Source organism: Alternaria hordeiaustralica (assembly GCF_023758085.1).
Source record: "Alternaria hordeiaustralica strain BMP 2776 chromosome Unknown scaffold_4, whole genome shotgun sequence".
Lineage (NCBI taxonomy): Eukaryota > Fungi > Ascomycota > Dothideomycetes > Pleosporales > Pleosporaceae > Alternaria > Alternaria hordeiaustralica.
Window position 1 is genome coordinate 156,691 of NW_026056776.1, and position 16,315 is coordinate 173,005.

Here is a 16,315-nt window from a genome sequence, read left to right on the forward strand (position 1 = left end):
AATATAATTTTAACTTAATTTATTATTCTAGAAGCACTAATCTAGTAGATAGCCTATTATACTACTTTAATTATATAGCTAAGTTATAGAAGCTAGTCTAGAAGTATAATAAAGCCTTTATATAGCTTATAAAAGATATTATTCTTAATAAAAGTAAGAAAATCTTCTTAGCTATAGCTACGCTAATAAAGTCTAGTTCTAGATTAGAACTACTAAATAAATTAAGTAAAGCGCTTAATAAGTTTAAGTAAGTTAATTAAACTAAACTAAAGAAGTAAAGGCCTATAGAAGATTAAAATACCTCTAATAAGGCTAGTAACTTCTTCTTAGACAAATTAGACTTAGATATAGAATAGATAGATCTATTAGAATCTATTATAGATTATAGTTATAGCTAAAAGCTTACTAATATAAAAAGTAAGTTAAAGGTACTTATAAAGTACTATAATAATCTACTAGTAGAATATTTTAAAGTAAGACGTATATTAGAAAAGCTCTAATATTAATATATCTAGAAGAGTATAAAAAAAAATATTACTAAGTATTACTATAATTACTTAGTCTACTATAAGATAACACTAGCTTACTATAAACTATATAGCTTATTAGAACTTTTACTACTTCTAGATTAACTATAGAAGAAAGCTACTATAAATTTTATTATAAAGCTTCTCTCTAGCACTATATAAGGTTAAGTTTATAATATAATACTAGTTATTATATATAAGCTTACTAAGATAGCCTATTATATTCTAGTAAGAAGTAATTAGAATAGTTTAGACCTTACTTAGGCCTAAATACGTAAGATTATCTACTTATATAGTATTCTAAAGTAGGTTATCTTAGATAGAAGCCTACTAATAAATACAAAGTATTAAAATACCTTTTAATACTACTTAAACTTAAAAAGAGTTCTAACATCTATATTCTATCTCTAGACTAATAGTTAGACTAAGTAGTAAAATTAAATACTAGAATAATATCTTTAGTATTACTATACGCTAGAATAGAATAACTAGACTTTATAGATATTTATTAGAGAATTTACGTATAATAATAGTATTTACGTAACTATTAGTATAACTCTCTTTTAAGTCTATTATAGTACTAATCTAAAAGAAGTAAACTAGTCTAGTATAGTCTAAAGTAAGAGAAAAAGCTCTATAAGACTCTCTACTACTATAAAGATACTTAGCTTATAAGCTAAGTATAAGAAAAAAATTATTATAGCTAATATTTATTAGAAAGTATATACTAATAAGAAAAGAATACTTCTTCTATTTAAGATAGAGAATTAAGTTTTAATCTCTAATTAGTATATACGTTCTACTAAGCTAAAAAAGAAGCTAGATTAGAAGTATATAAGCTCTAGGCGTATAATAGCTTAGATTAGCCTATCTATATTTAGAATTAATATACCTAAACTAAAGTTAGTTTATCTAGTTTTTTACGTATTACTTCTAGAACTATATAAGCTAACTAGATAATTATTATATCTACTAATATAGAGTATTAATACTATACGTAGATTTAGTAATAATATATATAATATTAACTAAATCTTAGATTAAAAGCGTAATAAGAATAATTAGTAGAAGTATCTTATTAAATAGTAAGGCTACTCTAATAAAAAGAACTTTTAGAAACTAGAACTAGAGATTAGTGTAAAAGCGCTATAGAAGTTTTAGAATAATAAGAGTATATAGCTTTAATATTAGTCTAAAAAGAAAAAACCTAAGTAAAGCTATAGATAGTCTTCTAAAAAGAAGAGAAATAAGTTAAAATAATACTTAGAGAATAAAACTAAGTATACCTTTACTAGTTTTTTTCTAATTTAGGTTTTTTAATATAGTGTTTAATAGTACTATAGCCTAATAGCTTACCTTAGCTACTTTTATAATAATTATATACTACTTATTATAAGTTATTATAATCTATTCTATATTATAAGGCTTTACTTCTATTAATTTTTTATAGATTTTAGACTTTAAGATAAAATATTATATTTCTATAAGTTACTTAGAAAATAGATTTTATAAAACTTTAGTAATTCTTACTAAGCTAAGTATACGCTAGAGAATAAGCTATTAAAGCTTATTATAGATTAAAATAACCTAAGATAAGCTAAAAGTTCTAAATATTATACTTAAAGGCTACTTTTTTACTAGATTTACTACTAAATACTTAAACTAGTACTTAATACTCTAAAATTAAGCTATATACTACTAGAATAACCTAGAATAGCCTATTATAGAGTATTCTACTTATTCTTAGTATTATTATAGATTATATTAGCTACCTTAATCTTTTTAGTAAAAACACTCTTCTAACCTTAGATAGTATTAACTCTACTATTCTTAAAAGTATAGATTTTAGTAGTTTTATTTAATATAATCTTCTTAAGCTAAATCTTCTTAGAATTAATAACTATATACTATTATAAGTTAGAATAGCCTATAATAGTCTAGTATAGAGAAGACTTACTTTTTTAGAACTATTCTCTATTATATTATTAAAGATACGCTTTTACTTAGCTACGTAAACTTAATTAGAGGCTAAAACTAACTTCTTAAAGTAACTAAAAGTAGAGAGGTAAACTAAAGACGTAGTAAACTAATAATAATAAGTTTTACTATTATAAAGAAAGAGCTTCTCTATATAAAGTTAATATTATTTATTATAAGTTAAAATAGCCTATAATAGCCTAGAATAGCTACTTACTTTTTAATAATCTTCTTAAAGATTATAGCTATTTTTAGAAGTTTATTAGTAAAGCTCTAAATTTCTTAAGTAGTATAATTATAAATAGATTTAATCTACTAAGCTAGAGCTAGAACTTTAGTGCTATTAGTATTAGTAGAAGGTATAATCTAGTTACTCTAATTATTAACTTAATAGAGTAGGTTATAGTTATAGATAGTAATAGTACCTTAATTAATCTTCTATAGAAGATTACTAATAGTATAATTAAAGTAACTATTATCTAATTTAACTTAAGAAGCCTATATAATAAGTTAGTATAGATTATAATAGCTTATTATAGAGTATTATAACTTACTATATAGTAATTCTAGTTAAGAATCTAGTACCTAAGGTACTTAGACTAATAGTAGGTCTTACTATTTATAGTATAAAACTAACTACTTAGAAGACTAATATACTTAGCGCGTTTTAAAATCTTTTTCTTATCTAGTAGATAAATAAAGTAATAGCTAACTTTTTTAAAGTACTTAATACTACTAGTAGAAAAGAATATAATATAGTAGTAATAAAAGTTTATAGCCTACTTACTATACTTTATAAAAATATTTAAAATATTAGTAGAGTTTATAGTAAGCTATTCTAGGCTATAATAGCCTTAGATAAGTCTTTTAGAAACTAGATAAGGTAGAGTTATTAAGAGTAAGCGTAAACGTAAGTAAGATAAATAGTATAATATAGATAGTTATCTACTAGTATTATATTAGCTTAGTTATATCTTAGTAATCTATAATACTCTATAATAGCCTATAATAAGCTATTATAAGCTATCTAGGCTACTAGTAGAAAATATTAAAATTAGAAGTACTTATCTAATTATTATTAGTTAGTGTAGAAGTAATAGTTAAGAAATCTAAAAAATCTTAATATAATGCTACTAAGACGCTAGCTACTAGTGTAAGTAGTAGTATTTACTATAATATTTTATTATTACCTATTTTAGTAGTAAGTAAAGAAATTACTAGATAAAGATAAAGGTAAGTGTTATATTAGGTATTTAAGCACCTATTAGGTTAATTACGTACTTTCTTTCTTTTATACTAGTGTTTTACGCGCTTACCTATATATATTATACTACTTTTATCTAATCTTATAAAAGTAGTAATTATAATCTTAATTACTTAAATCTATTATTTCTAGCTTAATTTTCTCTATAGTTATAAGCTTAGCGCTTTAAAGTATAAGTATTATTCTCTCTATATAATAATAATGCTACAAATAATATATTTAAACACTTCTCTAATCTTTATTTAACTCTTTACCTTATAATAAGTAAGGTAACTAGCTTTCTATAGCTCTCTCTATATTAACTACCTACGCTTATAGTAGCTTTTCTCTCTAATAACTCTAAGTATATTAGTAATATATACGCTACTTACTACCTTCTTTATAAGTAGCTATAAGTAACTATAGTCTCTTAGTAAGCTTAATACTTATTTTAATAAGTAGCGTAATTCTTAAAAGACGCTCTACTTAGCCTAAGTAGTTTATATAGCTTAAATTTAACGCGCGCTCTCTAGAAGTATAAAAGAAGATTAACTTAGTAATACTCTTTTCTAGAAATAGCCTTTTTAAAGCTTCTAATTATTTTATCTATCTAGAGAGAGAAACTAGTAAGTATAATAAAAAGGCGCTCTAGAATAGAAAACTAGTAGTGTAGAAGCTTAAATCTACTCTTTTAGTAAGTATCTAAAGTAGGCTTAGAAAGCTTAAGAGGTAGGTTAATGTAACTATTAATCTACTTCTACTACTTCTAGTGTAGATTAAGCTAGCTAAAGGCTAAGACTAGTTTCTTTATGTAATTATAAAGTCTCTTAAAACATAACTATAGCTTTATAATAATTTAACTAAGAAGTAGATTAGAGAGAACTACTATACTTACTTAGGTAAAGCTAAGCTAGTAAAGACTAACTTAGAGTAGTAGTACTATAAGTAGAACGTACTCTATATACACGTAAAGACTTATAAGCTTTCTAAAGTAGATAGTATACTTACTACTTATAACTTTCTTAATATACTAATATCTAGAATAGCTATAGACTAAATAATTTAGATAAAGTATAATATAATTACTACTTAGGCGCTTAGTATAAAGATCTTTATACTTTTATAGCTTAGAATCTTTTTTTTAGTACTTATATAGTATTAGGTAGCCTACTCTAAGTTATATAAAATCTTTACCTCTATTAGAGAAGCTCTATCTACTAATAAAGCTAGCTCTAAGTCTAAGTTACTAAACTAAGCTAAGCCTACTACCTACTCTTACGCTACTCTAGAGTCTTAGACCTACTACTAGCTTATTAAAAAGTACTATAATATACTTACTACTATTAGAGCTAAGTAAAAGCGCCTCTAATAGCTTTTATAAAAGAATAAAAAAGCTATTATTAAATACTTAGGTATAAAGTACTTTAAAAAAGTACGTATAAAGCTTATTAGTAAAAGATACTTTATTCTAAGTTTTTTAAAAAGCTTATATAATAATAATAAGTACTTTATAAGTATAGTTACTACGCTACTTAATCTAGGTATACTTTAGCTAATACTAGATGTCTACTCTACTATAGACTATAATACTTACTCTTTCTTAGCTAGTACTATTCTTAATAATAGAGTAGTAATCTACTTAGTTAACTACTTCTCTCTATTATTAGACTTTAAACTAGCTAGAAGCTTTAAGATAGTTAAGATAAATATATAAGCTTTTTCTATTCTTAGTTATAGTATATATATTCTAAAAAGCTTTATTAAGCTTATAAGTAGTAAATATATTAATCTTATACTTACTAGTGTTATAGTTATTAAGCGCTTCTATATTAATATAGTCTTAGAAGCTTACTTTAATTAATCTAGAATCTAGTACCTAGAACTTAATAATACTTTTTATACTAGCTTACTAGTAAAAAGTACTATAGTAGCTACTTTATAGTGTAAGCTAAATCTTACATTTATAGAATATAAGCCTATTACTATTTATAATACTTTTATTATAAATATAATATCTAGAACTAGGTCTAGCTTTACCTTTTAGCTACATAGTAACTTAAAAGACCTTTAGTATACTTATACTAAGCACTTAGGCTCTAAAGCGCTTAAGGCACTTATATATAACGCTTAGAGAGTAAGAATTAAAAAGCCTACGCGTATATAGTGTAAGTTCTACGCTCTAACTTATATAAAGTAAGTTATCTCTTATTAGTTAAAGAAGTAAGCTCTCTAACTCTTCTAGAGAATTACGTAGAATTTTTTTAATATATCTAAAAAGCGCTTAGAAGAGAAGTAGATACTACTTATTAAGAATAAGTATAGTAGTAAAGTTTATCTTTACCTACTCTTTTCTAAGAAGATAAAGAAGATAATAAGAGCTTTTAAGAAGTTTTAAGCGCTTATTTAAACTTATTATTATTTACTTATTATAAGAATTAGCTCTAATAATAACTCTTTAACTAATCTATAGTGTAGTAACTTATACTATAAGGTATAAGTAAGAGAGTATAGTATTACGCTAGAGCCTACTTTTCTATATATTTATAAGTCTAATAAAGTAGCTAAAAAAGCTAGATAAGAAATTATTACTAAATAGATTAAGATAAGAAAAAGAGCTAATCTATCTAAGCACTTCTAGATAGAGGTAGTACTTACTACTACTTAGCTTTATAATATAAGTCTTTTATATACTTATACTCTACGCTTTTCTAATAAGAAGTTAGAGTAGTAGTTTATAGAATACTTTAGATAGTATTAGTCTAAGCTTATAAAAAGAACTTCTACTAATCTATAACCTAATTAGAGTAGTGTATACGTTTATAAGTATTACGTCTATTCTTTAAATAAGAATAGAGTAGCTAGGCGTAAGCTAAAAAGCTTTAAAATACTATCTAGAGAATATATTAGTTATTTAGTAGGCTATTAAGCTTCTAATATATACTATATATAGATTCTATTACTAAGAGAAGTGTTTACTACGCGTAATATAACGTTTAATAAGTAGCTTTTTTATAGTAGTAGAGAGTAAAAGCCTTTTAAGAAGAATACTTATATTATAGTTAATATTCTCTATAAGAATAAGTAGAAGAATATAGTAAAGGCTTATAATAAGCTTTTATTACTCTCTTAGTAAAGTAATGTAAACGTTAGTAAGCTACTATCTAACTAAATAGATAAGCTACTTAATAGTTTATTAAAAGCTTATCTAAAAAAGTTAGATTTTATATAAGTAGATTTCTAGGCTAGAGAGACGTAGAGAATATGTATAAGGCTTACTAAACGCGCTATAGAACTACTATTACTAAAGACTATACTAGAGCCTTCTAATATAATAAGTATTACTAAGTAGCTTAGTAATAGATACGTTAATTCTAGTAAGTACTAGTCTATAGTAACTAGATTAGTAAGCTTATTAGATACGTAGAGAGATAACTTCTAAGGTAATAGACTTCTATTACCTATAGTAATAAACGTCTCTTAGGCTAGAAAAGTATCTAATAGCTCTCTACTTAATCTATAAAACTTACCTACTAAGTGTAAGTATATAAAAAAGATTTATAGACCTTCTATACGTAGAAGTAAGTATTATCTAAGTAGTTATAATAATTATAATAATCTTAGAGGTATAGATATCTACGCTTTACTATTTAACTCTAAGTAGCTTAATAACTTAGAGACTTACTATAGCGCTTCTAATTAGTTATTAGACTATATATATGTAATACTATATTATATTATTACTACTATAATTATAGATAAGTTTAATAAAGACTAAGTCTATTAGAATAACCTTTTAGCACTTCTAATACTTTAGAAGTACCTCTATAACTATCTTTATAGAGATAAGTTTAAGATAGTAGTATATTAAAAGATTAATATACTACTTATAGCTAATACTTAGAAAAAAGTAGAGTATATAAGTAGTAAAAAACACTCTCTACTACTTAAGTAAGTCTTTATATATAAAGTAGATAAGAATAGCTACTTTATAAAGTATAAGGTACACTTTATAGTATATAGAGATATATAGACTAAGAATACGCTCTACTTAATCTATACTACTACGCTTACTACGTAATTCTTCTACCTAGTAATAGCTATTACTACTAAATTTAATATAGAAATCTAGTAGCTTAACGTTATAGTAGCCTTCTTAAACACTAAGATTAGTAGTAATAGACTAGTATACTATAAGCTTCTAGATAGTTTTTAGAGAAAGAGCTACTACGCTAAGCTTAAGAAAGCTCTTTATAGTATATATAAGAGCTCTTTTCTCTAGTATAATAACTTCTTAAATACTTTTTTAAAGCTTAGTCTATAAGCTAGTAAGAAAAAGCTTTATTTATACTATAACGCTACTTAATACGTCTTTATACTCTTCTATATAGATAATATTTTACTTATATTTACTAAGTTACACTATTTAGAGGTAACTAAGCTACTTAGTAGAATTAAAAAGACTTATAAGATTAATAATAGAGAAGTAGTAAACTAGTTCTTAGAGATACGCGTTATGCGTAATTACTTTATAGATACTATTTTACTACTCTATAATACTTACTTTAATAAAGTTATAAAGAAGTTTAGTTTTAAAGATAGTAGCTACTTTCTAAAAATACTTCTACTAGCTAGTAAGCTTTTAAAGCACTAAGAAAATACTTTAAAGTAAGAGATTAAAGCCTATTAAGAGCGTATTAGCTTAGTATTATACTCTACTATTATAATACGCTCTAACGTTGCGTATATAGTTTTCTAGCTTTTTTAGTTTCTAACTAATTCTTCTCTAGCTTATCTTAAGGTAGTAGAGTATTTTATTATATACCTATACTACTTATAATATAAAAGTATTATATATAGTAAAGAGATAAGATTAAGTAAGAAGCTCTAGATTTATAAAGATATAAGCTTTATAGATAATACTAAGACGCGCTACTTCTTTTATAAGTTTATTATAATACTCTTTAGAGGCCTAATTATATAGTAGACTACTTACTAGTTAACTATTATAATCTTAACTACTAAGGCAAAGCTTCTTACTCTTAAGACTATTACTAAAGAAACTATAGCCTTAAAGCGCTTATTTACTAAGCTTTAGCTACTTATTACTAGCGCTTAGTAAATCTTCTATAATAATTAATAAACTATTAGACTTATAGTAGAAAGTAATAAAAGAATCTCTACTAAGCTTTACTATATTAATATCTAGAATATATAGCTTTACTAAAAGTATAGTAAAAGCTCTTTTAAAGTACTTTATAAGTCTACTATTAATATATTAGTAGATAGACTTACTAAGTACTTACCTAAGTAAAAGTTTAAGGCTTTTAAAAAGTAGCTAAATCTAAGATAAGTAGCTTATAAGAATACTAATTAAGGCTTATAAGTAAGTAATAAGTATAAGAAAGATTAGTAAGTCTAATTATATATTTATAGAGTAGTACTAGGCTTTACTTTAGATACTCTATAACTAGATAAAGAGATCTTACCTTCTCTCTAGACGCTTACTACCTCTCTATATAGCTAGTATAAAAAAGCTTCTATTAAGCTACTATATACTTTAACTACTTAGCCTTACTAGTTAAAACTAAAAGTATAGATAGAGAAGATACTTACTTAGAGCTCTTAACTTTACTAGAGGCTATTAAAGCTATATTATCTACTTTAGCCTTAGCTTTTATATAACTATAAGCTACTTTACGCTACTTAGCTTACGTTAGTAGAGTACTAATTTTATAGACTCTTTTTTTATTTAGAAGAAACTTAATAGCTATGTATAGCTTATTCTATTTCTACTTACTTCTAAACTAAAGAGAGTAGATAAACTTAAGAGCTATTAGCTCTATAATTTTAGGCTTATAAATAGTTAGTATAAGTAAATAGTAGTCTAGAAGCTTAAAAACTTATATAAAGTTATATAAGTACTTATAACTATACTACTTATACTAGATATTCTTCTTACTTACCTAGTTAAAGTAAAGTTTTTTACTATAACTAGTAAGCGCGCTTTAGACGCACTTAATATAAAGTATTACTCTTAGTAGATATAATAGAGAAAAAGCACTAATAGAGAGCTTAGACTACTTTTTCTTCTTTTCTTATTTTTTGCGCACTACTATACTTAAGACTTACTTCTTTTTATTTTAAGAAGTAGAGGCCTCTCTAGTAGTAGTAGTAGTAGTAGTATTATAGTAAGTATAGGTAGCTTAGCTAGTAGCTATAGCTACTAAGCGCTATTAAACTTATTTTTACTACTTATTAGCTAAAGAATTTATATAAATAGCTATAGTAAGCGCTTACTAATAAGTTAGATAGCTTATAAACTAATAGGCTATTAGCTTATAGTTAGACTACTTACTAGAAGTAGTAACTAGCACTATAAGTATCTAAAGTACCTTAGAGATAATCTTATAAGCTACTAGAGCTTTATATAGTAACTAGTAAACGCTTTAGAGTAAGATAAGAGCTTTTAGAGGTACTTATAGTTAGTATTTTAGTAATTATTAAAGCTAAAAATATTAGTAGACACTAGCTTTATTATTATTACGTGCGCCTAGGCGCGTATAGCTCTACTTAATTATGTAATACTTATATAAGTAGCGCGTAGCTAAAAATAAGTAACCTATACGTAATATAGCCTATCTAAAGAGTATATTATATTAAGTATTTAAGTACCTATTAGGTTAATTACGTACTTTCTCTCTTTTATACTAGTATTTTACGCGCTTACCTATATATATTATACTACTCTTATCTAATTTTATAAGAGTAGTAATTATAATTCTAATTATCTAAATTTATTATTTCTAGCTTAATTTTCTCTATAGTAAGTCTAAAGAATAACTTTCTTATAATATAGCGTATTCTATATCTACTAACGTATATTTTAATTACTAAATAATAATAATCTATAAAATAGCTCTTCTTAGCCTAGAATAATTTATTTTATCTAACTCTAGAGAATTAGAGCTAAGAAGAGAAATATTATTAGAAACCTATATTCTAGATAGTTAGATAATATTATATAACCTAACTTAGCGTAAGTATAAGTAGATCTAAAGAATTATTACTTAAAAGATAATAATTTATCTATTCTTACTAGATAATATACTATTACTTTACTATCTCTTATATCTTATATTAATTAGTAGTTACTTATCTAATAATAAGTAGTAGAAGAAAGATCTATATAGATAAAAGTCTATATACTTAGAAAATATAAACTTACTACCTTTCTTATTCTATTAATCTACTTTATAATATTAACGCTATTAAAGTTAAAGCGCTTTCTAAAGCGCTATATAAGCTCTATATTTATAGCTAAAGTTTATATAATATCTATTATAAAGTAGCTAGTATAGACTATAATATTAATTAAGCTACTTATAAATATAGTAAGATTATTTAGATTAGTATTTTCTATAATACTACTAAGCGTTTAAGTAATCTTAAAGATAAAAACGTTTTTTATAAGTATAAAAAAGAAGTTAATTTAGACTAAGTATTATTTATTAAGAAAGAAGTAAAGTATATTAGAGAATAGAGATAGAAGTATTAAGAAGTTAGAAAAGAAGATTTATAGTAAAAAGAAGTATTATTTAAGTGTATAGACTTTTTATATAAAAAGTTACGTAAGATAGCTATTCTTTAAACTATAGTATTAACTTCTCTAAAGAGTATTATAACTATAGTTATCTACTTAGTTTTATAGCTAATAGAAAGACCTCTATTTAATATTATACTACTTTCTAACTTTTAGCTTTTCTACTAATAAAAGCTACTTATTATTACTATTAGTATTTACCTAGCCTTAAAAGCTTATCTAGACGTATATTTCTAGACTTTTAATAACTTTATAGCTTTATAGCTTATCTCTAGTACTTCTAAGTTTACTCTTAAGTATACTAGATAGTTTTTTATTACTATTATTTTTATAAGTATATTATTAATACACTAGATCTATAGTAAACGTTACTAAGAAAGTTTTATTAATACTTACTACTATATTATAGTAAATATAAGGTATTTAGGAAATATACTTATATTAAGATTACTATATAGAGTTACTAGACTGCGTTTTATTACTCTGCTCTGCATTAACATTCTACTATAAAAGTAAGCGCCTCTATACTGCGCTATATAGCCGGCTACTCATGCGTTGTTGCGTGCGATCGGGTTGACACCTGAGGATCACCTTATTTGGCTGGCAATACGGACCACGTTGCTACGCAGAGGCAGAGTCAACACCGGAGTAACGGCAGAGAAGTTGCATCGGCTCGATGCCGTGCTGCGAGTCGCGATACCATGAAGCCTATGTGTAATAGGGGAGAAAACCCCCTGCCACACCTCGCCGACACACAGTCCCGGCATCCGAGAAAAACACACGATGTGAATTTGTGGTGTAGGAGTAGTCGGATCGATCGATGGCGTCAATGTGGCTTGCAATGCCGACATCCAGTACCCCACGCTAGTGGTTCTCTCCTTTTGCCGTTTTTCTGTAACGCCGGAATTAAAAGCACACGTGCGTTCCCTCTGCGGCATCGGAGAAAAACGCTGGAGATCGTACTGCGCAGAACGTCGATGTGCTTTCTTCTCCATCTGTCCTATGCGCTGATAACAGAAGCAACGGCAAAAGCAAGTCCAGCAGCGTGACTTACGCAGGCACCACAATCTAAACATAGCGAAGGGGTAGCCATGACGACCGACGAACTGTAGGGTCATCGTTCTCAAAAGGAGTATGCGCCTATCGACGGCAGCTTGATTGTTCTTGCGGATAGCTTTTTTCCCGACGCATGAGCCCCAACGTTCCGCTTTCGGAGAGGTAAAAGATTGGACCCGGCGTTGAGGCACCGCGGAGGCCTTCAGAGCTTCTGTATATTCTGCGCCGATGTATCTCGTTGGGAGAGTCGATACGTTACTATCCAGAGACAGCTATCGCCTAGGTAGTTGCCCAGTCTAGTTGGTTGGAAGGCATCGAACCAGTCCGCATGTCCCTTCACGCTCTTGAGGTCATCTTCAGCGAGGCTGAGGACGGGAATGAGTATTCAGACGACACCACAACTGACCTTCCTCGTGGATCATTAGATAGTCAAGCGATTGGCTTCAAAGGTAAGCTTCCAGACGATGAGAGTTGGCCTCTGTTCAGCTTCGTAGCAGCTATGCGGCGGTAGGTCAGAATCTATACCAGCACTACCACGCCAACCTAGTAAAAAACTGGACACCCTGGAGTCTACGTTGACGTTAGGTCACCTACTTTGCAAGCTTTCATCTTAATGTAGTCTGCAGACCTGTTCAGGCTTTCTCTTGTATGATGTGCTACACCCGTCCTATTCGCAGGACTAGAGGCGTCACTCAATACATCCAACCCAAATCGACCAACAATGAACTTTTCATGGCAAGCGCTTGACGCCGCTGAATGGAACCATCACTTGTCTGAGTGAAAATCTGGCAGCATGTAGTTGCCTGTGCTATCACCTTTGTGATCGATGCCCGTCCCAGTTCTTTCACTATCGTGAGAGGCGCGTACCCTTGGTAGTTTAGCATATTCACACTGAAATATTGAAGTGAAATTAGTTCCGCATTCTTCGACTTAAGCAAGACAATCGTTCTCAACGCACAGGCAGCATTGCATGAACTGTCATAACACATGTCACAGGTTCAAGATCTGGTGCATCAAGACCACGATATTCATTTCGTATCTAGATGCATGTTTACCCTCATTCTATCAGGTTGATAAACCGTAATTTACGGCCACATCATGCCATTACCATCGAAGTTCATGCCGGTCAAATCAGTCCTGACATCAAGCGGGTAGTCAGCCGCCTTGAGGTCCCTCCTCCACGACTGCATCCTCTTGCTGTGTGCTCTCTCAGATACGCTCAACTCACGCTTCCCCATGCGTGATGTTGAGTAACCACCGAGGTCTCCGGCAATGCAGTGGCTAATATGGCCCCAGGTTGAATCAGCAACAGCCTTCCAGATAGCGGTTACATCGACAGTCATAGCCTTGGTGTACAGAATACGGCAGTCTGAAGGCTCGTAGACGAACTGGAGAGGTGTGTCAGTCTCGTCTCCATCGCGAATACCATCGCGGAAGTTGACGTTGATCGCGTTGTTGGAAGAGCGGATAAAGGGTGTGTCGTCGAAGTAGTCGCCTAGTTCCGTCTTGTTGAGCTCAGCGCCTTCTGCAGGCGTAGACAGATTACCGATGGTGAACTGAGCCACGGATTGAATGTAGTCCCACGGGTAGTTGTTCGTTCCCTTCACACCCCCCACGGCTTGCGTAATACCCTCACGAGGGCGGCCTCCCAGTGAGATGTACTTGACACCGGCACGCTGACGCATGAGTTCAGAGAAGATGGTGCAAGTTGACGCGCAGTATCCATCGGTGACGACGACGATGTCCTCGGCGGCAAAAGGAGCCTTAGTGTAGTTTGAGAGTGGGCCATATCCGTGGACGTAAACACCACCGGAGTTGAGCGGAGTCAGTACGTCGCTGAGGTTCCAGCGGAAGAGGTTGGTGAAGTTGTCCCCCTTCTGCTCGAGCCCAGGGCCAAACTTGTCCTGCCAGCTCTCGAAGTTCTCGCTATTGACATCAAGATCAGATCGGTAGTTGAAGACGGAGGACACAACATTGCCGACCAGATCCTCTAGTGTTTCGTTCTTGGTCTCAAGCACACGTGGTACACCCGCGGCAGCTTCAGAGAACTTTCGGTTCAAGATCTCTGTAGTTTCGAAGGCGCGGTAGCGGTCGGCAGCCGCGTGATCAATCTCTTGCGGGAATAGCAGCTTGTATAGATCGTAGCCGAGCAAGATGGTGCCTCCGCCGTTGGCTGAAACGTCAACCACGAGCTTCTTTTTCCCGGCGGACTTGGCCTGGGCAAGGAACTTGGCAGCAGTATCTTGGAACCCTTCCTGTGCGTTGTCAATTCCGACGAAAGATGGCACGGAAAGTACGGCAACGTCTGAGTAGTCACCCTCGAGGAAGTAGCCACCAATCAAGTTGTGTGCTTCACGAAGGACTGGAGGCGGGTATCCTGGCGCAGGGATGGTTGGAAGAGGCGTAGCGGAGGTAGTGGCTGAGGGTGTAGGTGTAGCCGAGGTAGTGTTGGAAGCTTCGGTTTCGCTTCCAGGCTGGTTGCCCGTGAACCAGAGCTTGTAGAGGCTCTCTCCGTCGGTAATACCGTCGAAGGGGATCAGAACCTTGGCGAAGTTGTCATAAGTTCGGCTGGTACCGTTTTCAAACGTAAGCTCGGTGGTAGGACCGGGGTAAATCCAACGACCGCGGCCCGATCCCGCGAAGGTTCCAATACCAGATCCAACCGGGCCGAGAGATACAGTGGCGAGCTCGTAGAAGACGTTGTTGTACAACGCGTCTCGGTCCTGAAGGGAACCGTACTGGGCCCAGTTCTCCAGGAAATCCTTGGCATCCTCGCCATCGATGTGGGTAATGGGCGAAGGCGTGAACGTAGCATTGCCGAAAGATTCGGCCAAGACATCAGCATAGACGTAAGGCCGGGGAAGCTCCTTTCCGTCGCTCGAAACGGAAACGAGTGGTACAGGACGGGCGAAGTTGAAAACCGTGCCGACTACATCGGGGACGTACACAAAGTGACCGTCATGGGTGCTTTGCAATAGGGTGTAGAGCTCGAAACCGAACTGTTCTGAATCAGCTCATACTCTTCATAACAAGGAGAGAGACATCTTACTTCGTACTCGTTCTTGTACTCTCCTCCATTGACCTTTTTCCTGATTTCCTCGAGTTCGCCCCAGATATCAACCGCTGGCTGGACCTTCTCGGCGTACTCAGCAGGAGGGTCTTTCAACCAGACGGTGTTACTTTGCCATTTGAAATATGGAACGACACCGTCTACCAGGGCAAGAGCAGCGCTCTGGTTGAATGGGACGGAGTTGATGCAGTCCCATGCGAGTTCGGCGGGTACAGTCGCGGTACCTGCAGTGACATTCTTGCCTACGATCGCGGTGCCGACTTGTGCGCAGGGACTTGTCGCGTTGTAGTGCCGTGTATGAATATGAGGTGCGACAGGCGACGATAGCGCGACTGAGGCTAGCGAGAGACCCGCAACGGCATTGAAGAGGGAAGCCATGCTTTCAACCCAGACAACACGACAAGAACTGGAGGCAAAGATCTCAGGTTCGCCGTACCTCCGCTGCAGTCGCACGAACTATACCACTTTATAGCTGCACAGCTTGAACCGCGGACCAGGTAGCGAACTTGCGCGTTCCCGAGAAAGAAGACATCATAGCTGCAGGAGCTACCCTGTACTTGTCATTGCTAGACCCATGTAGAACAAGGCAAAGGACGGTCGGGCGAATAGGCGAGGCGGATATGATAGGGAACTAGATTAAGAGCATGCATGCACGTATGCTCGAAGAGGAAGGCCGTGGTGTGCTTGGTGCTCTGAACGATTGACGATCGTATCCCGAACGGCATTGGGGGTTCAGGGCAACACAGGTACCCAAGGACCCAGGGTCGCTTTGATGGTAGAGTGCCCACAATTATGGATGCATCTCGGTGCAATGGTAATGATTACTAGGTAAGAGATTGGAC

At 31.9% G+C, this 16,315-nt stretch overlaps 1 protein-coding gene across 1 annotated transcript; it reads right to left on the reverse strand.

The window, feature by feature from the left end:
* Positions 1–13,488: 13,488 nt before the first annotated feature.
* Positions 13,489–15,851, reverse strand: J4E84_002876 (uncharacterized protein; the record flags this gene model as incomplete). The annotated part of the gene is made up of 2 exons (XM_049385494.1): positions 13,489–15,402; positions 15,453–15,851. 2 exons carry the CDS (start codon positions 15,849–15,851, stop codon positions 13,489–13,491), a joined length of 2,313 nt encoding a protein of 770 aa, XP_049246371.1.
* Positions 15,852–16,315: the final 464 nt, after the last annotated feature.